This window comes from Sminthopsis crassicaudata, chromosome 2 (genome assembly GCF_048593235.1).
Source record: "Sminthopsis crassicaudata isolate SCR6 chromosome 2, ASM4859323v1, whole genome shotgun sequence".
NCBI lineage: Eukaryota > Metazoa > Chordata > Mammalia > Dasyuromorphia > Dasyuridae > Sminthopsis > Sminthopsis crassicaudata.
This window is the reverse complement of record NC_133618.1, coordinates 162,148,916-162,170,021: the sequence shown is the minus strand read 5'-3', so window position 1 is coordinate 162,170,021 and position 21,106 is coordinate 162,148,916. Positions and strand designations below refer to the sequence as shown.

General features: G+C 35.6%; 1 protein-coding gene across 2 annotated transcripts in view; it reads left to right on the top strand.

Moving 5' to 3' along the window:
* Positions 1 to 7,890: 7,890 nt before the first annotated feature.
* Positions 7,891 to 21,106, top strand: part of PCSK2 (proprotein convertase subtilisin/kexin type 2) — a 295,115-nt gene continuing 281,899 nt past the window's right edge. Inside the window, exon 1 of one of the 2 annotated variants that reach the window (XM_074287811.1) lies at positions 7,891 to 8,412. In XM_074287811.1, coding sequence (XP_074143912.1) covers positions 8,233 to 8,412 — 180 coding nt within the window. In that variant the 5' untranslated portion in view covers positions 7,891 to 8,232. The remainder of the gene's footprint in view (positions 8,413 to 21,106) is intronic. The other variant, XM_074287812.1, reaches the window with a different exon arrangement.

Below are 21,106 nucleotides of genomic sequence, written 5' to 3'. Positions count from 1 at the left end.
AGATATCATCATGGTCCTCTTTGAGAACAAAGGACAAAACAACAACATAAACTATATCAGATTGCTTACTATGTCAAGGAAAGGAGGATGGAACTTATAACTCAAAACTTAAAAAAATTTTTTTTAATTTTTTTAACATGTAATAGGAGAAAATAAAATATTATTTAAAATAATAAAAAACAAAAAATCATATTACACCAGTAGATAAAAAAGTTTTTTAAAAAATGCAACACACAGTCCTTTTAAAAAAAAATTAGAAATCACATGAACCAGTGGAATCTTTCTGAACATAGTAATTAGTATCTATTTTTTAAAGGGTAAGAATTATCTGTAATAGGGATAAGTTTAAAACCTTCTCAATAATATCACAGGTAAAAAAAGGATGTCCACCATCACTATTATTCAATATTGTATTAGAAATGCTATAGCAATAAAATAAGAAAAAATGAAGAAATAAAAAATGTGCAGATGATATGATGCTTTATAGAACCCTAGAGAATCAATTAAAACATTAGTTGAAATAATAATTATCAATTTAAGAAAATTTGCAAGACATAAAATATACACATAAATCATCAGCATGTATTCCTATGTATTACCAACAAAACACTGCAGGAATATGTAGAAAAAGAAATTACATTTAAAATAATTGTAGACAAAATAAAATACTTGGGAGTCTAGCTACCAAAACAAAGTCAAGAATTATGTAAACACAACTACAGAATACTTTTCATACAAATAAAAGCATATTTAAACAATTGAAGAAACATTAATTTCTCATGTACAGGCTGAAACAATATTATAAAAATGAAATTCTATCTAAGTTAATTTACTTATTGAGTGCCATATCAATTATTACCAAACAATTACATTATGTAATAACAAAATTCATCTGGAAAAACAAAAGGTCAAAAATATCAAGAGAATCAATGAAACAATATGAAAGGAGGCATAGAAGTACCACATTTTAAACTGTATTACAAAACCACAATCATGAAAAAGTCTGGTCTGGCTAAAAAACAGAATAATGGATCAGTGTATTAGACTGAGTACACAATACCTAATAGTAAATGTCCATACTAATCTGTTGTTTGATTAATACAAAGATCCAATTTTTTGAAATAAAGATTCACAATTTGACAAAAATTGCTGGGGATTGGAAAACAGTTTGAAGGAAGTTAAACATAGACCAACATCTCACTCCAAGATAAGATCAAAATTGATAAAGTATTTTAGACATAATTTGTGAGATCATTAAAAAAAATTTAAGGGAGCTTAGAAAAAATGCACTTGTTAGTTCTATGAATAAGGGAAACTAGACCAAACTAGAGAGAGAAAATGACATGAAATAAGATAGATAATTTTGATTACATTAAATTAAAAAGATTTTGCATCAACAAAACCAATACAGTCAAAATTCAAAGGAAAACAGAAAACTGGGGAAGGGGGATACAATTTTCCCTGATTAAGGATTCATTTTTCAATTATGAGGAACTGAACCATATTTTAAAAAAATGCAATCCTTTCCCCAGTTGATAAATAGCCACAAGTTATGAATGTGCACTTTTCAAAAGAAACCAAAGCTTTCAATAGTCATATGAAAAGAATGTTCCAAATCACTATTAATTAAAGAAGTACAAATTAAAACAACTCTGAAATACCACCCCACATCCGTCATATTGGCTAACATGTCAGAAAAGGGCAATGATAAATGTTGAAGGAAAGGTGAAAAAATTGGGACACTAATGCACTGTTGGTAGAATTGTTAATGAAACCAACCATTCTGGAGAATAATTTGGAACTAGCTCAAAGGATTACTAACCAAGCAATACCACTTCTAGATTCCCAAGAGATCAAAGAAAGGGAAAAGGTCTTATTTGTACAAAAAAGAGCATTTCTCTTTATTCTATCTAAGAACTGGAAATTGTGGGGATACCTGTCAATTGGAGAATGACTTAAAAAGTGATATATGGTTGTGATGGAATACTATTATACTATAAGAAGTTATGGGAATGGTTTCAAGTAAGCCTGGGAAAATTCAAATTAACTCATGCAAAGTAAAGTGAGCAGAACTAGGAAAATACTGTATGCAGTAACAGCAATGTTATAAGGATAATTAACTATGACTTACCTACTCTGATCAATACAATAATCCAAAAGAATTCCAAAGGATCCATGAATGAAAAATGCTATCCACTTCCAGAAAGAAAGATCATACCAATGAAGTATGAATGCAAATTGAAACATATTTTTTCCTTTTTTCATTTTTCTTGGAAGTTTTTGAGCATGTTTTCTTATGCAATGTGGAAATATGTTTTCAGTGAGTTCACATTTATAATTGATATAATATTTCTGGCTTCCTCAAGAAGTGGGGTTGATAGGAGGGAGGAAGAGCATTTAGAAATTAAAAATTTTTAATGAAAGTTTTTAAAATGTACATATAATTTCATCATGTTTAACTATATATATATATATATATATGTACATATATATATATGATAAAATTAAAATGAGATTCAAAGAGGATTTTTCAATCTATGATTTCTACCTTTAGTCTATAATGGTCTGATTTTGTTTTCAAGCATGTCAAAGACAGCATGATAGAATTAAGGGGGAAACTTCACTAAGTGCAAGAAGACCTAGATAAGAAGACCCAGTTCTTTGATTTACTAGTTGTACAACCTTGAGTGAGAAAATAAATATCACATCTTTTCTTTTTTCATTCTTAAGTGAGGGAATTGGGCTATCTTGCTTTTAAGGTCATTTCTAACTCTGATCTTCTGTGGTTTTGAGTTCAGAAATATAGAGTTTTATATGTTTATATGTTTCTATATGTTGCTTTTAATTTTATATTTATCATAAGTTATTGTGAAAACAGTTATATGGGTGTTGTAAAAAAAAACTACTAAAGTGATATAGGTTGGTACAAATCTTATTATGATATTCCCCTGTTTTAAAAATGTTAGTTGCTCTCTATTGCTTTTAGGATAAAAAATAAATCCTCAGACTTGTGATTAAAGTTCTCCATATCTGGTTTTGGCTTTGTTGACATGCATCTCTCCCAGTGGAATGTAAATTCCTAGAAGGCAGTGGTTATTTCATTTCCATCTTTATATTTCCACAAAATCTAGAATATTGAAATGTTCATAGTAGACATATAATATATTATTATTAAGCTTAATTGAAATGAATTTAGTACATTTTCAGGTACAAGTTGTTGTTTTTACATATGACAATCCATTTATTAATGAAACATAGGATTAGAGCTGAAAGGTGTCTTAGAAGTCACCTAGCCCAATGTCATTTAAAAAGAAATTGAATCTCCAGGAGGTAAAATGGCTTGCTTCAAGTTCATATAGTGAGCATCAGAGATAGGTCCTCTAACTCCACTGTACCACAATACTCTTTGATGTTTTTCTTCAATAATAAAATCCTTAATTTTCAAAAGTAGGAAGCTCCTTCAAAATCATCTATTCTGCACATTTTATAGGTTGAGGAAGGGAAAGTTAAAGAGATTAAATTATTTCATGGCGTTACATAAATTGTTAGTAGCAGAGTCTGGGAACCAAAACTTCTGATTCCCTCTCCAAAACACACTTCACAGCTATACCAAAATACTGCACTCAGTTAAAATGGATGTCTTCCATAATAACCAGCAACAAAAACAGGAACTTAAAAACTATATTATTTTCATATGTTAGTTGAATAAGGGTTTTTTATCTTTTTTTATTAATAGGTTTTATTTACCAGATATATGCATGGGTAATTTTACAACATTGACAAGTGACAAACCTTTTGTTCTAATTTTCCCCTCCTTCCCCCCCCCAGATGGCAGGTTGATCAATACATGTTAAATTTGTTAAAGTATAAATTAAATACAATATATGTATACATGTCCAAATAGTTGTTTTTCTATACAAAAAGAATCGAACTTTGAAATAGTGTAAAATTAGGCTGTGAAGGAAATCCAAAATGCAGGCGGACAAAAATAGAGGATTGGGAAGTCTATGTAGTGGTTCATAGTCATCTCCCAGAGTTCTTTCAGCGGCTGTAGCTGGTTCAGTTCATTACTGCTCTATTGGAATTGATTTGGTTCATCTCATTGTTGAAGATGGCCACATCCATCAGAACTGATCATCATATAGTATTGTTGTTAAAGTATACAACGATCCCCTGGTCCTGCTCATTTCACTCATCATCAGTTCATGTGAATAAGATATTTTTTTAGAAAATAATAATCAACATTCTCTTCTCAGTTTGCCTGTGAAGCTGTTTGTTGTGTTTTGAAACTTTGGTGTTGGGATCTAAAAATGATTTCCCTCTAGTCATTTGAAATGTTATTGTGACATAATATTTAATTCTCAGTTCTGTTGAATAATACAATATCAGTCATTTGTGATTTTTTAATTTGTTCCTAACTTTTCAGAATATTAAATTCTGAAAATCTTGCTAAAACTCACAAAACCTTACCTTAAAGTCTGGTTGTTACATATAGGCTACCGTAGATGCTCAAAGAATTAAAAATCTATGTCTGTGGAATATAAACTCCAGCAAGCTGGAAACCTTTGGAACACATTATTTTGCTAGAAGATGTATCTAGTATCATTGCATCAGCCTAGCTAAGTTGAGAAAGGCTCATGTCAGAAGGCTGAAAACAGGGTGATTAATTTGGGGACAGGCACAGAGATTCAAAAAGTCTTTCTATTAAGTCATAGATGGTACATCCTTAAAATGTCATTATTAAAATGACCATTGTTTAAATATGAATATTCAGCATATAATATTCAAAGAATAACAAAATTTCAGAGCTGGGGGGAATTTAGTAACCATTTTAGTCCAATCTATATTGAAAAAATATCACCTCTATAACATACCTAAAAATTGGTTATCCAGACTTTGATTAAAGATTTCAAGTGAGGAGAGAACTCACTACTTTCCAAAACAACCTTTTCCAGTTTGAGGGTTATTAATGTTACTTTTCCTTTATATCAAACCTAAATTCACTTCTTTGCCACTTCCAGCCATTGCTTCTAATTTTGTTCTTTGGAGCCAAATAAAAGAAGTCTAAACCATTTTTTCCAGACAATGCTTGAGTGATGTCATGTGTCTGTTAAATGTTCCTGTGTGAGCTTTTCAGTCAACACCTATTCTTATGTCATCAACTTACGGCTTTTGTATTTTAATTTTATTTTGAAAAATGAGGTATTATAATATAACTAAGGGAAAAATAATAATTTTAATAGAAAATACTGTAATGTTTCTTTTAAAACAAATGTATTCACATCATCAACAATATTTATTTAACACCCATAATCTTCTAAATTGACTTGTTTGATGTCCTTCAAGTTGTTTTTCTAAATATACAAAATTTTAGTCGCCACTCTTTAAACACTTTCCTTGATATTTGAGCCTGTGTAATACAATTGAAATACCTTTGTAATAATGTTTCCTAATACCAATATAAGGCTGAGTCTGTGCAAAACAACTCTACCTTTGCAGGATACATTCACCATGGAAGAAAAGAGACAAAAAAGAGTAAATATTGTTGAAGCTGAAAGGGGATTTACTAACTCAAAAGAGGATACTAAAGCCTTCAAAAGGAATATCCTAATTTAGCATTGTTCAGAAGAGATTTAAGAGACAAAGAATGAAGAGGCTGATCACAGAATCATGGTTCTCAAACTGGAATAGAAATCAAAAGAATCTCTCTATTTCTCACAGATATTTGACCTTGAAACAATCAGAGAACTCAGAGAAATCTTGCAAGTCATAGTGGTGGGTCACATTTCCAAGGTGATCTTATCTTTTTGTAACTTTCAGTCACTGAAATACTCATATTAGTTTATTCTTTTACACATTTCTTACCTCTTTAAAAATATTTAAATTAGCACAAAGAGTAACTAAAAGGTCACTCTTTAGGAAAAGTTAGAAGTTCTGGGAATTATGATCAAAGTTGTATGACCTAGAAGGAACTTTAAAGGTAATCTACTGGTAGAATCATAAGATGGTAATGGGTGAGAATTTAGCCATCAGTCCAACCCCCTTGAGGGTCAGATGAGGAAAGGCTTAGAAAAGAGAAGTGATTTGCAAAAAGTCACAGAGAGATTTACTGATGGAAAATGCACTTAGAATCCAGACTCCTAATGCCTTTATTTATTTTCTTTTCACTACACATAACTGTCATTTGTGGATTGGACATTGTCTAAGAATATTTTCAGGAAAAGAATCTTGTACAAATCACCTAGGAGAGCCCTAGCAGCAGACATTTAGACTTGTTTTGAGGGAGCATCAAAAGTGCAAATTATAAATAGATCTGTTTTTTTTCCTGGTACTAGAGTGCTTTCTTTGCATATGGGCATAAAGAAAAAAAATAACTTCCTTGGTTTGTTGTTGGTTTACATAAATCAAAAACAACTACATTCCCTTTTCAATATGCCAAAGGGAAGAAAAAAAAAAAGCCTATGCTTGTTGCATAACTGCCTGAAATACAATCCCTCCTGAATGAATTACAAACATCTTAGGTTCTCAGAAAAGATCTCTTGCTTCTTATCTAGTTAGAACTGGATCTGAACTTTGCAAACCAAATGGACTGGTGATGACAACCCAATACTGTACAGGGTAATTACCCTGCACTGTCTGTAGCAATGAAAATTTGGTTTTTTTAAGAACTCTGATCATATAGTCACTAATACTGTGTATCTACTTCCTCCCACACTCAGTGAAAAGAGAAGTCATGGAAGCAATTAGAACATTTAATGTGAGTGCACTCTCCCGTAACTGTGTGACTTAGTTTATTTTTGCCACTTTGACTGAATTAGCATAAAGCCATAGGAAAAGGTTTTGCACTTGCTTCTGCCACAAACCTCCAGTGTGCCTCTCCTTCCAGCCCCAAGGTAGATTGTGGCGTTTTCTGGCTGATAGTTGGCATTAAGCTAGGCATCCGTGTCAATCCGGCCAATCTGTGTTCGGAGAAAACAGCCTAAGAGGTTTATTGTCAGTCCCGATTCTGAAGCCAGATCTTTGTGTAAACATGTGGCAGGAGTTTTCACTAACCAATGCTGTCTCGACCAAGTAGCTGCTCACAAGAACCGTATTCCCGGAAAGTCTAGTCTAGTAACCTAAATTGTTGAGCAGTGGAAGGAATCCGACTCTGATAACCTCCTCATTGCCCCTGCCGTCCTCTGCTGCTTCTCTCAAAGCATCCCCCGTTTCTGCTAGAAAGCGTTGCTCTGTGTAGACCGGGAGGAAGCCACCATCGAGCCCCTCACCCATGCAGGAGTGTCTTAATCCATTGCCAAGTATGGATTTTGCCAGACCTCTTATCTATCCATCCTAGGAAAGGTAGGAAGCTTCATCCCGAGGTATTTGCCGAAAGTATCAGGATCGGGATCAGGAACAAGCAAGAAGGAATCGGTTGCATTAAGTCTCGTTGTAAAGAAGGGAAAGGAGTAGGGTTTATTTGTTTTGTTTTGCTTTGCTTTGCTTTGCTGGGGTAGAGGAGGGAAGGTGGCGGGGAAGAAAGAGACTAGTCCCTTAGTCCTCCAGGTTCTTATGAGAGCTACACGCACCGTAATTCCCTCTCCCGGTGCTTCAGACTTACACCAACAATGACATCATGCAGATAGCTGATTACAGTTAGGGGGATTTTCCTTGACTTGCTCTACTCCTGGGGTTGAGAAATGGAGGAATTCTCCAGGGTGCTGAAACAGCGGGGGAGGGCCAGCTCCGAATCCAACTCTTCCTCCGCCCCTCACCCCTCAGGAGGCGGACCAAAGTCTAGCCAGAGGGAGGAGTGGGGCAGGGCTTGCACCTTTCTGTGTCCGGATTGGCTTTTGGAGGGTGTTACGTCACGGGCTGGTGCTCTCCTCTGGTCACTGTTGAATTCTAGATGAGGAGGAGCTGAAAATGCAGATTTAGCATCAAGTACAGCCACACTCTCTCCTTCCCCCCCTCTCATATACACACATATACACACTCACATACCCTCCAAGGACTAGACCATCTGACTTACACAGCTTCCCATTTCCCAACAACAGGAGGAAAATACACTCTGTTTTTGTTGCTTCTCAAGCTCCCCAGGATCAACCTCTCCCACCCCACCCCCAAGTCTTTTCTTTTAAACTATTTTTTTTTAAATTTCCACCTTCTTAGATCTTCTGCTCCACCCTAGCCGTCACCCACTCCACCTTCTCTATCTCCCACCTCTTTGCACTTTTCACACCTTCAAGAAAGATGCAGGGTGGAAGTGTTTCGCCCCAGTGGAAGGTTGCTGTGGTCTTGCTCTGTATTATGATTTTTGCATCTGCCGAGAGACCTGTCTTTACTAATCAGTTTTTGGTTGAGTTGCACACGGGGGGAGAGGAAGAAGCCCGTCAAGTTGCTGCAGAACACGGCTTTAGTGGTATCAGAAAGGTAAGCTCTTCGCTTGCATTTTGCATATATATATATGTATATATATATATATATATTTTTTTTTAAACGGGGGCAAACCCTACGCATCTTCATTGCAGATTTATAAGTTCTCTCTCTCTCTCTCTCTCTCTCTCTCTCTCTCTCTCTCTCTCTCTCTCTCTCTCTCTCTCTCTCTCTCTCTCTCTCTCTCTCTGTCTCTCTCTCTCTCCTCTCTTGCAGATATTGTATTGTCAGCTCTTTAGTACGACAGTCTCTTCCTTAATCTTATTTGCTGGTTATGTAATTAATACGTCCTTCAGATACTACTAAGGTCATGGATTTTTTTTTTTCTTTTTAATGTTGTTTGACTTGAAAACGGGACAGGAGTTAGGATTATGTCTTTTAAAAATACACCAACGCACCTAGACTGATATCCTAGGTAGCAAGTTACTAGAACTGGCTGGGAGAAAGAGAATAGCTTTGACCGGCTTTATGGATTGCTGCTCCTTAACAGATGTTTCCAGCTGCCTCCACTCCTGCCCCCCCTCCCCAGACACATACACACACACATACACAAACACACATACACACACAAACACGGCACTCCCCGCCCCCATAGAAATAGAAGCCTTTAGCACTTTAGGTGCTCTGCGATTCATGTCTGTCCCTCTTGGACTCTGCGAAGGGCTTCCCCGCCGGGTGTCAGTACTTACCTACTCATTACGGAGTATAAACATGCTCTTTCTGAACTCCCAGATCAAAAACCCGAGTCTGACATACAACAGACCCTTAAGTGAACCGGGATCCCCACTCCAAAGTCAGAGACTGATCTCAAGGGTATTGATTTACAGCCCTACAACTAGTTGTCACGGTTGAGTTTTCTCCAGGCTACCACGCTGTAGTTTTCATCTCACTGCTGGGGAAACCGGTGGAATTCTAACTGGGGGACTCCCGTGTGCTCATTTATCTCAGGGTGCCGAAGCAGATGGAGTAAGGAGCACACCTCGATCACATGTGCACCTTCAAAAAGTTAGTTCATTTTGTCTTTTCGCGTGTGAATTGTGTCCACCTCTGGAGTCCGCGCCGTTCTGGGTTATTACTCTCCTCCCTGGTGACTAGGTCCCTTGAAGTTGCACGAATTCCACTCGGTTGTTGCGAGAGCCCCAGGTGAAAGATACCAAATCGTTGGCTAGGGAAAGGGCAAGGGGAAGGGGACGCAGTGCAGGCCTGCTGACCTGCACCAGCTCCCAGCGGGAACTGCCTTGTCAGGAACCCAACTTGTCCTCAAAAGACCTGGAACGGAGAGGAGAAGGAGGAGGGAGGGAAAGAGCAGCCCAGGCATAATGGGGAGGGCTCCGAGGAAAGGGGCCATGGGGAGCCTCCAGATACTTCACAGCTTGCTTCAAGACAGCAAAATAGCCAACTTTACTTAACCACCTCCTCAAAGTTGGGTAATATCTCCCTTTCCCCGATCTATTGTGGCTGGATTAGAATTCTGACTCAAAATGGAATTGGGAAAATGAATTGTCTATTTCTGCTGTTTCTTCTTCCAGCTCACAGGTGTGTTAGAAATGTAAACAAGCAGGATCCCAGATGCTTGAGGATCTTGGACTTTGGACTTCTCAACTTCTCTTGACCCCCTCTAGGAAACTTGGGTTTTTGACATTCCTGCCCCACACCTTTCCCTTGATTCTTCTTCCTCCTCCTTCTCCTCCCCACTCTCTCTCTTCCCCTCTTTGACTCCTCTCTTTCTCTTTCCCTTATCCTTCCTCCTCTCTCTTCCTCAAACTCTTTTAAAAGAAGCTATCAGCTATTTCTCAAGGAAAATGAAAGTTGCTATCCCTCCTATCCTGAATGAGTTTGAGATGCAAAAACTTACTCCTTTAGTAAAGGTGTAGGTAGGTGTATAGGAGAGGGAACAAAATCCTCCCTCCCAAGAAATGCTAATGTTCTTGCAATGTCCTTTTCTACTAAGACTTCTGTTCAATTAAAATCCACTCTGTATAACATGTTGTATGTACTTATTTGTTTTCATGTTGTTTCACCTTCCTCATAAGATGTGAGCTCCTTTAGGGTAGGGATTGTATTTCTGTTGCCTGAGGGACAAATAGCTGTGTGGAGGGATGTCCCAGTCCTATGTAACATAGTTGTCACTCCACCAAATATTGATTACAAGTACCTACTCAGTTCAAGACACCATCCCAGGCAATGGCTATTCAAAGATGAAAGATGACTCACACTGTTTTCAAGGGAGGTTCCAGTCTTATTATGGATAAAAAGGGTGTGGGTGTGTAGGGGAAAGTCAGAGACAAAGGCAGAAAAACATACAAAGAAAGACAGAGACAAGAACACAAGAGACAGCAGAGAAGGAGGGAGATAGAGAAAGCAGTGACACAGACTGAAAAAAGAAAAATAGTAGGAGACAAGGTAGGGGGAAAAGAGAGATCCAGAAAAGGTGCTTTAGAGAAATTTGAAGAGGGTCAGATCACTTTCAACTTCAAGAATCATGGAAGCCTTTATAGAAGAGATGGTATCCAAACTGTACTTAGAAAGCAGAGAATTTCAAACAGCAAAGATATGGAGGTAGGGTCTTACAGGAATGGAGAAAAGCCTTCAATAATGCCACAAATAGCTAGTAGTTCAATTTGTCTGAAATATACAGAAAAGGGAAGTGATATGAGATAAGTCAGGAAAGCAAAACACAGTTCAATATTATCTCCTTTCAGGAGAATTTTGTAGGTTATGTTGTAAATGAACCTATTCACTTAAAGTGAGCTCTCCTTTTCAGTGCTTCCATCTTTCAGAAGATACTTCCTTCCTTCCTTAGAATTTAAAAACAACCCACTCTTTCTCATGCTGACTCCTGTTTGTATAATCCTCTCACAAATCTCTGGTCAAGGATCTAACTAAGGTGCTGAAGGCCTTTTGTGAATACCAATGTAACCTTCTTCTAACAGGATTGACTCAACTTCTTTTCCCCAAGACATAATTGTAAAATAACATGAGGAGTAATTTATGTAAAATGCAGAATTTCTATGCCCACAACTTTATAATCCAGCAGGTGTTCCTTGAGAAAGCTAAAAGCATTTCTCTCTGTTTATTTCCCAATGTTAGTGTCTTGCAACCCACTGCTGCTGGAGCCTTTGAGACCTAGAATGCCATAGAGACCAGAGTCTTATGCTCTTTTCTGCCACCAAATAGTTAAATGATTCTGAGCAGTCCTTCCTTGGGTCTATTTCTACATCTCTAAAATAAAGTAGCTTGACTAGAGGACTCCTCTGCATGGTTCTTGTTGGATCTAAAGTTTTATCTTTGATAGGCAAACTTATGGGGTAAGAAAACCCTTCTCTTTGAAAGGAAGTATGGCTCAGTAGAGAAAACACTGGTTTAAGAGCAGAAGACTGAGATTCAAATCTTGTCTTTGCTACCTACTACCTTGAGAAAATTACTTTGGGTAAATGATTTGCCTTCTCTGGATCTGAGTTTTATCATGTGTGAAATTAGAGAATTTGATTTAAATTTCCCTCTAAGGTTCTTTCCAGTTCTAAAACTATGTTTCTTGCTTTGGAAGAGATCTTCTAGGACTCCCCCCAAACTATCCCCATTATCATCATTGCAAATCTAGCTAAAGCAACAGCTTGACACCTTAGTAAATGGCAAATGTACTATATACCTTTTATCAATTATTCTCACACCACCTACCTATGTTTATATAATAATGATAATATTTATTACAATCAAACTCTCTTGAAGTATTTAACATGTTCATAAGGGACAAAACTTCAACTCAAAGGATGCTATCTCTAATAATGGAATTGCAGAATTCTGGGATTGACTGAGGGAATTTTTGGTGCCTATTCCAATAATTTTGGGAAAGTAGAAGTGGATCCCCCAAAGCATTAAAGGAGATCTGGCTTGGTATTACTATTCAAAGCAGAGATGGCACTAATTTCCCCTAACAATCTCTGCAAACAGATGAAAAATGGAAAATAAATCCAACCAAGGGAACTGAAGGTTTTGACTCCTGTGTGTTACCTAAAGAAAAACCCTCAAGAAGCAGCTTAGTGACACAGTGCATAAAAGTACTGGACTTGGAATCTGGAAGAGTTGAGTTCAAATCTAGCCTGAGCCACTTTATTAGCTTCATGAGAGAGATTAAGTAACTTGCTCAAGGTCACACAGCCAACAAGTACCTGAAATATGATTTGGATTCACATCTTCCAGACTTTAATATGCCATGTGACTGCCTAAATTATATATCATGATGCTTAGCACATAGTAGGTACTGAATAAATGCTTGTTCCCTTCCTCCTGTAGGAGAAAACTTGGGACTCCATCTACCAACAATCACTCTCTAATTTTTCAAACCTTTTCTTGTGCAAATCTACTTGCCACCTACCTATACCTGAGTCTTCTCCAATCTTAGTAACATATTAACCACTCTTCCAATTTTTAACACTGTGCCTTTGCCTATGCTATTCCTGCTACCTAAAATACTCTCACTCTTCCTAGTACCAGTTAGTATTCTGCTCATCCCTGAAAATCCAATAAATGTTTCATTTTTTAAAATCAGTAATAATATAGTACTTTGAAGTTTTGTGGTTTGGTTTTTTCTTTAAGGTTTTTCTTTTTTTTTTCTTTGTTTGTTTGTTTGTTTTTATTTTGCTTTGTTTTGGGTTGGTTTTTGATTTGGGGGTTTTATTTGTTTGTTGGTTGGTTTTTGATTTAAGTCTCCCTATCTCTCCTAGGCTAGTAGTGCAGTGACCATTCATAGGCCAGATCCCTCTCTGGATTGAAAGGAAACTTTGACCTGCTCCATTTCCATCCTGGACTATTTTACCCCTCCTTGAGCAAACTGCTCTAGGCTTCATCATGATATTACTGGACTACTTCAGACAACTTGATGGGTTTAGCTCACTGCAACTCAGAACTCCCAAACCCAAAAGATCTACCAGTTTCAGTCTCTCCACATTGGGCTGTTTTAAAGTTTACAAAGATGAGAGAGAGAGAGAGAGAGAGAGAGAGAGAGAGAGAGAGAGAGAGAGAGAGAGAGAGAGAGAGAGAGAGAGAGAGAGAGAGAGAGAGAGAGAGAGAGAGAGAGAGAGAGAGAGATTGAGAGAGAGAGAGAGAGAGAGAGAGAGAGAGAGAGAGAGAGAGAGAGAGAGAGAATTTAGTTAGGTGGCATATAGTCAGGAAGATGTGAATCCAAATAGTATCTTAGGTACTTGCTGGCTGTGTCATCTTGAGCAATTTGCTTAATCTCTCAATCTCAATTTGCTCATCTGTAAAATAAGGATGGAGAAGTCAGATGGTACAGTGGATAGAGCACCAGGCCAGAAGTTAGAAAGTATAAATCTGATCTCATATACATACTAACTTTGTGACACTGGGCAAGTCACCTAACCCTGCTTGTTTCAGTTACCTCATCTGTAAAATGAGCTGGAAAAGGAAATAGAAACCACCACATATCTTTGTCCAGAAAATCCCAAATGGGATTACAATAAGTAGCGAACTGACTGAATAACAACAATAAGATTATTGTGATAATCAAATGTGATAACATATGTAAAGCATTTATATACCTCAGATACTATACAAAGGTTAGCTATAATAATAATAAATGATGTTGTTATTGCTATCTTTGTAATGTTACATGTATCCTTCCATATTCCTTTTTCAAATCAACTTTTTCACTCTTAGAGCTTATGGCTCTAAGAAGAATAAGTACTCAGTAAATATTTGTTTATCATGATGATGAATTTATGTAACAACTGCATGGTATTAACCTTGCAAGGGATGGCTCTCTCTTCTCCATTCTTTAAATCATATATTTATCCCAGATACATGATTTTCTATTCTCTTAGATGAGACATTAAATATAAAGTTCTGGTAAAGAATCTGGAGCAAAGTTAAAGGATTAAATTTTCAATATAAGGATTAAATTTTCAATATAAATATTGCAATGGAAAAATCAGCAAATAATGTAAATCAGGGTTTGATTTATTATTTTGTTAATTATCCAGGCAAGAAAGAGATAGAGAAAGTGTTAATAATACAGATGTTTTAAAGTGTGCTGTGTATTTTCAGAGAGTTTGTCATTAAACATTTGCCAGCACACTATTGTTTTGGGATGTTCTGGCAAATTGAATGGGAAGTTTAATGGCCCCTTCCTGAATGAGAATCTCTTAAAATCAAATTCACCTTAATAGTTTTTTGGGGTTTGGGGGGTTTTTTATCTATGGAAGAAACCTACGATCTCTTTAATCTTAAATCATCCCTCCCCCACACCTCCAATCCTCTATCTCATCACCAGAATAGAAATGTTTAAGATTCAACATTGTTGTGCTTCCCTTAAGCTTGGGACCCACACTTCTCATTCCAAATCTGTATAATTTCACAAGTTAACTTTCTCATGTGATCATAACAAATTTTATCCAAACCTATTCAATTCAGTAATCATAAAAAAAAACATATCCCAAGTACTAGTCAATAAGCAATTGGTAAGTACCCAGGATGGCTCAAGCATTGTATTAATATGCTAGGGATACAAAGAAAAGAGAAACAACAAACCATAATTCCTGTTCTCAAGGAGTTTATAGTCTGATGGTAGAGGCACAGGCAATGAACCATATGTAAACAAGAGTACATAAAGTTCAAGATCTTGTGCTAAATGCTAAGAAAAAACAAAAAGCTCTATCCTTCAAAAGTTTACAATCTACAGAAGGAGAAGAAGGTTGTTTGTTCCTCTTTTTACAGAATAGTAAACACAATACAATTTAAATAGGGAAGGAGCATTAGCAATGCCAACAATCAGGAAAGTTTTCCTGTGGAAAATGCCTACTCTAAGTGGTAAAATGAGAAAAGAGTAGATTTTAAAATATGTGACATATCTATTCAAAAACACAGAGCAAAATGGCAATATGCTAGTTCAGAAAATGTCTAATTGCCAATTCTGAACAGTAAACTTGTTTAGATTAAGAATTAGGAAAAGCAAGAATTCTAAAGGTGGGTCCTTAAACCTGAAGCTGCAGAGCTCATTGACAATTATAAAAGCACTATGAAGGAAGGTGCTCTCTTCATCCAGAGAAGAACTTATAAATAGAGGTATGTGTAGAATAATTTAATATTAATGGATAGATATATACACACGCAAACACATATTTGTTTCCAGTGGTAGTCATCTCTAGGACAGTGGATGGGAAGAAGGAAAAGAGAGAGGGGCAAAAAAAGAAAATTACATGATAACTTTATTATATATTTAAAAGGAATAGCAAGTTGTACATAATTTGCAGGTTCATGTGCAAACTGTCTTTTTTTCTATTCTTTTATTTTACAAAAAAATGCTTGCTTTACTTTTTAAATTCAGAATGGAATAAATGAATGAATTTTTAAAACTATAAATTAAAAAAAGAAAGAAAGAAAAGAGAGTGCATAGGTAAGCAAAAAATTGGCATTTATTCCTGAGCCAGTATTTAAACTTTGGTTATGTCAGCTTCACAGTAAATAAGGTGGCAATGACAGCTCTCTGGCTGCCCAACCCAAGGGGAGTATGGAAAATAGTAATGAGCTTGTGAATCACTTCTAAGGGGAAAAAAATTAAGAAAGAAAGATCCCTGTGAAAATTCAAAGCAGCTAAAAAATAAAATTAAATAAAATCCCTTGACCTAAAGTAACCTATGTTCACCTTAAAAATCTGTTCAACTCAGGTTAAAAGCTTCCCAGAGGAGAGAAAAGAGAGAATTGTTTCTTTCCTTAATTCAGATCAGTAACTTGTCCATAATTTGTAATTGTATGGAGTTCCCTGGAATACAGAGAGGTCAAAAGAGTTGCCCATAGTCCCTTTGCTTGAAATTTGAAAATTTCAAAGACAAGATCATATCAATTAGTTTCTGTGCAATTTTTGCTTCAAAGTTAAAAATGATTTTTAAAATTTCTTGACGTATCTTTAGAAAGATTTTTATCTAAATTGATGCAATAGATGACAACATCATCTTGAATTTGTTAAAAGAATATTAGCTTGGGAAGCAAGAGATGTGGGTACTAGTCCAAGACTCTTCCACTATCTATTTGTGTGACTTTGAACAGGGCAAACAAACTGCCCCAACTCTAAGTTTCTTCATCTGTAAAGTGAGGGGTGTGGACTAAATTATTTCTTAGGTTTTATCTAGCTCTATAAATGTTATTCATAGGACTTTAACATTTTTGACAATGATATTATAAAAATATATATTTAATTCTCTATTGAATAACCTAATAGTAATATATCAGACTTAAAATTTAAAAAAATTCTAATTTGCATTAATCACTATCCCTAATAACCACTTTTCCTTTCTATTCCCTGAAACCACCACCCCATTCTAAGGCCTAATGATCTCAAGCCTGAGGTATTGTAATAGTTTAAATGATATCACTTAATTCTAGTTTTTCCTAATTCAATATATTCCACATATTTCTTTCAGAGTCATCTTCTTAAAACATATTATTTTAGTTATTATATGTTATGTTATTATATGAAGCTCAAAAGCTGTCATTTTCTATTATCCATCAAATAAAACCCACTGATCTAAAGTAACCTGTGTTCACCTTAGTCTGACAGACTCAGGTTAAAAGCTTCCCAGAGGAGAGAAAACAGAGAATTGTTCCTTTCCTTAATGCAGATCAGTAACTTGTCTGTAATTTGTAATTTTACTGAGAGATCAAAAGACTTGCCCATATCCTTTAGCTAATGTATTAGAAGACTAACTTAAGCCCAGCAGTTCCTAAACCTAAGGTCAGGCCTCTACCCTTGTCTTTAATTTCTATTATGAGTGAGTATTAATTTGCATAAATGATTCTTGTTTTATTCTTTTAGTTGTTAGTTTTTTTTTTTTTTACATTGTATGGTGAAAATCATTGATGGTCTGATTCCAGTTTTCCACTCGCCATTCATGGAACTATAAATTGATCTAAGTGGACATTAGTTTCCTCATCTTTGTTTGGAATTGCAGATAACTTAGATCCTTTCCAATCAATAGTGTGCAGGAGACAGCTTGTAGAAACTGGTTGTTAAATTTTCAATATAAGCATTAATTCACCTAAAATCAGCAAATACTACAAATCAGGGCTTGATTTATTGTTTTGCTGATTTCTAGATTTAGTTTTTAAAAAGCATATTAATAATGCTGATTAAACATAAAACAATCATTAAACATTTTTAAACATGCTACAACTTCTGCCTATAGATCCAGAATCCTAAGAGTCAATGATTTATCTCCTTTGCTCTTATCTTTCCAACCTTGATTTTATGACACTTCAGGATATGGCTATATCTATACATCTGTAGATATCACAAGATCAAAGCTATGTGTGGGTGAATGCGTTGTGTGTATATGTGTATATATATGTAAATACACACACACATACACACAGAGTTAACTCAAGGATGTCTCTTAAAAACCAAATAAATTTTAGTTCACTTCAATATAAAAATAAGAATCTAATGTAGCACTTTAGGAGACTGGATACAAAATCAAAAAATTATAGTTAGCAACTTAAATGTAGTTAGGCATTACTTTGTATAATTATAACTAATATTTCTATAGCTCTTTAAGGTTAGCAAAGTACTTTGCAGGTATTATTTCATTTAATCTTACAATTCCTCTGTGAAGTAGATACTATTAGCTCCATTTTACACAGAAGGAAACTGAGGCTGAAGGAGATTAAGTGATTTGCCCATAGTCATTAAGCATCTAATGAAGAGTTCAAATGTGGATGCCTGACTCCAGGTCAACTATGTTACTTAGTTGTTTTACTATTCAAGTGATGAAAATAGCTTCAAGGATGGAAAAATTGCATTTGCAGAACTATCAGGACATTTTCTTTGGTCTCTCAATTTAAATAGAATACCCACGATAGCAATTGTGTTGCTAGTTAATGAAAAAACAAATTCCCAGTAATGTATTTTTGTTGGCCTGGCAGTAACACATTTAGAACATATAATTTTATTTTTATTTTGGTCAAAAACTCAAGTGGGAATGGGTTCCCAAGGTACTCTTCAAAGATCTCCCAAATGTGGAATCATCTTATCCAAATCAAGACTTCTGTACCTGAGAGACAGCATTGTATAGACTATCTTTTATGTCTCCAGGAAGATCACTAACTAGGAACTCCATGGGGAGCTTTAGCTATAGAGTCTGGGAGGAGGGAGGTTTACTGCCATAGCAGCCAACAGAAAACAGGAAGAGCTTTACTTCTCACACATCTAAAGGCTGAAAAGCACTATTTCTATGTTGTTCATCTTTCTAGACTGAGGTCAAATCCCATCTCCTCTCTCAAGGCTTTCTGGATATTTCAATACCACCACAACACAAACCCTCCTTTATTAGTTGTATCATTCATTTGTTTAACCTCAGAGAGACTGTATAAGAAGCAAATGCAGTGTTGAACTTCTAATCAGGAAGAACTGGTTTTGAATTCTGTCTGGAACATTTATTAAGAGCAAATGCTTGTTGAGTTGACTTGGTGGCTAGATCATTTAATTCTGACTTTGTTACCTTGAACAAAACACTAGCTGCTGTGAACCTTGGTTTTCTTATCCATAAAATGGGAATAATAATTAGCATTTCACTCACAGTGTTGTTGAAATAATGAATATAAAATACCTTTGTAAACCTTATAATAATAGGGAATATACCTGTATTTACATTGATATAGAAACTCCCAGAGCAGAAAACTCCCTTAACTGATACAGGTCATCAGTCACTCTGAAATTTAGTCTGAGAGAGTTACCTAAGACACTGAGTTAAAGTGACTTATGATCACAAAATCAGAATTATTTTTTTTCCCCCTGAGGTTGGGGTTAAGTGACTTGCCCAGGGTCACACAGCTAGGAAGTGTCAAGTGTCTGAGATCAGAACAAAATCAGAATTAGATAAATATAGTCAATGAATCAAGTCAACAAACGATTATGAAGTGCCTACTAGATAACAGGTAATGTGCTGAGTGCTAGGAATTTTTTTACATGATAAATTCATTATATATTTAAAAGGAATAGTAAGATGTATACAATAGATTTGCAGATCCATGTGCAATCAACTTTTTTGTATATGTATTTATTATATTATGAAAATGTTGGTCTTATTCCATAAATTAAAAATAAAACAAATTTTAAAAGAGTAAAAAAATTGAAAATAGTCTCTGCTCTGAAGAACTTATACTCTAATAGGGAAAAAACATATAAACAACTATGTAAAGTACAATATGTTGTATACAGAAGTCAAAAAAATTCAAAAAATGTACTAAATAGTGAGGACATTGGGGAAAGACAATAAAAAAAACTGAATCTGGAGAGACTATCATGTTTGAAGAATAGCAAGGAAATCATTGTCACTGGATTATTCAGTAGGAAATGCAGAGAAAATAGATTTTAAAAGGCTAAAAAAAGTAGGAAGGGGTCAAATTATGAAAGTCAAACTGAGGATTTTATATTTCAACTTGGAAATGATAGGGAGACCCTGGAATTGATTATACAGAGGTCAGATTTATGGTTTAGAAAGATTACACCAAAAGTTAAGTGCAGGGTAGATTGTAGTAATGTCAATAGTGAAATTTAACAAAAAGATAAACTGAGGCAATTCCATAAACAAGGTGTCATTTATTAATAGGGACATGTACCCTGATAATAAAAGATGAGTGCTTCAAGAGAACTTCTAAGAGACAAAGTTCTGAGTATGATCAGTCTACTAGTTAGGTTAGCAGCAACCATTAGGTTGCTTGGGTCCTTAGCACCTCCTAACAAAGACCCTGAGCAAGAGCTGACAGAGTCTTTTAGAACAATTAGCACAATGATAAGACAATTTTGAGCAGCAGAGTTATGTCTTTTTCTAATTGGTTATTGATGACACAATCAGAATTGTGATTACATATGTGATCCACCCTGGCAAAGGAAAGACAATCTCAATTAATAAACATTTTAATGAGGAGATTGGAAAAGGGTTCTCAGCAACTTGCAATTACTTCATCATGAACATATGGGGGAACAAGATTAATCCTTAGGTGAAAGAATTAATCCCCAGCGAGGGAAAATAGGCTAATTTTCTGATATGATTGATGATGTCTCTCTGTGACATAAGGAATGCTAGTTGCATGAGACCCTATTGTCTCTAGCAATCTTGATTGGAAAAGAGAAACCACCCCAATCAGAATCTCCCCAGCTTGGTCTCTGTTGCTACCTGAAGATTGCCTGAGTCTGGGAATTCATTCTGGAAAAGTCTCTTCCTTTATGACCACTTTTATGACTTTTTTTTTGGACCTCATCAATACCTAGATTAGGATACTGGGCAACCAGGAGGGTGGTGGTACCCTTGACAGTAACAGGCAAATTTGGAAGACAGAAGACTTTTTTGGAGAAAAAGAATGAGTTCAGTTTCAAACATAGTTTAAGATGTCTATGAGACATCCAGTTCTAGATATTCAGTAAGAAGTTAAATGTGAGTCTGAATATCAGGAAAGAGGTAAAGGCCAGACAAATAGGTCCGAGAACCATCTATAAAGAAATGACAACCAACTTTCTAGAAGTCAATGAAATCATCAAGCAAAACAGAGTAGAGATAAAACAGAAGAAAACCCAGGACAGAGCCTTGAGGATAGGATTAGCAGGTGAAAATTCACCAAAGGAGACTTAGTAGTGGTCAAAAAGGTGGGAAAAGAACCAAGAGAGATCATGACAACTTAGAAG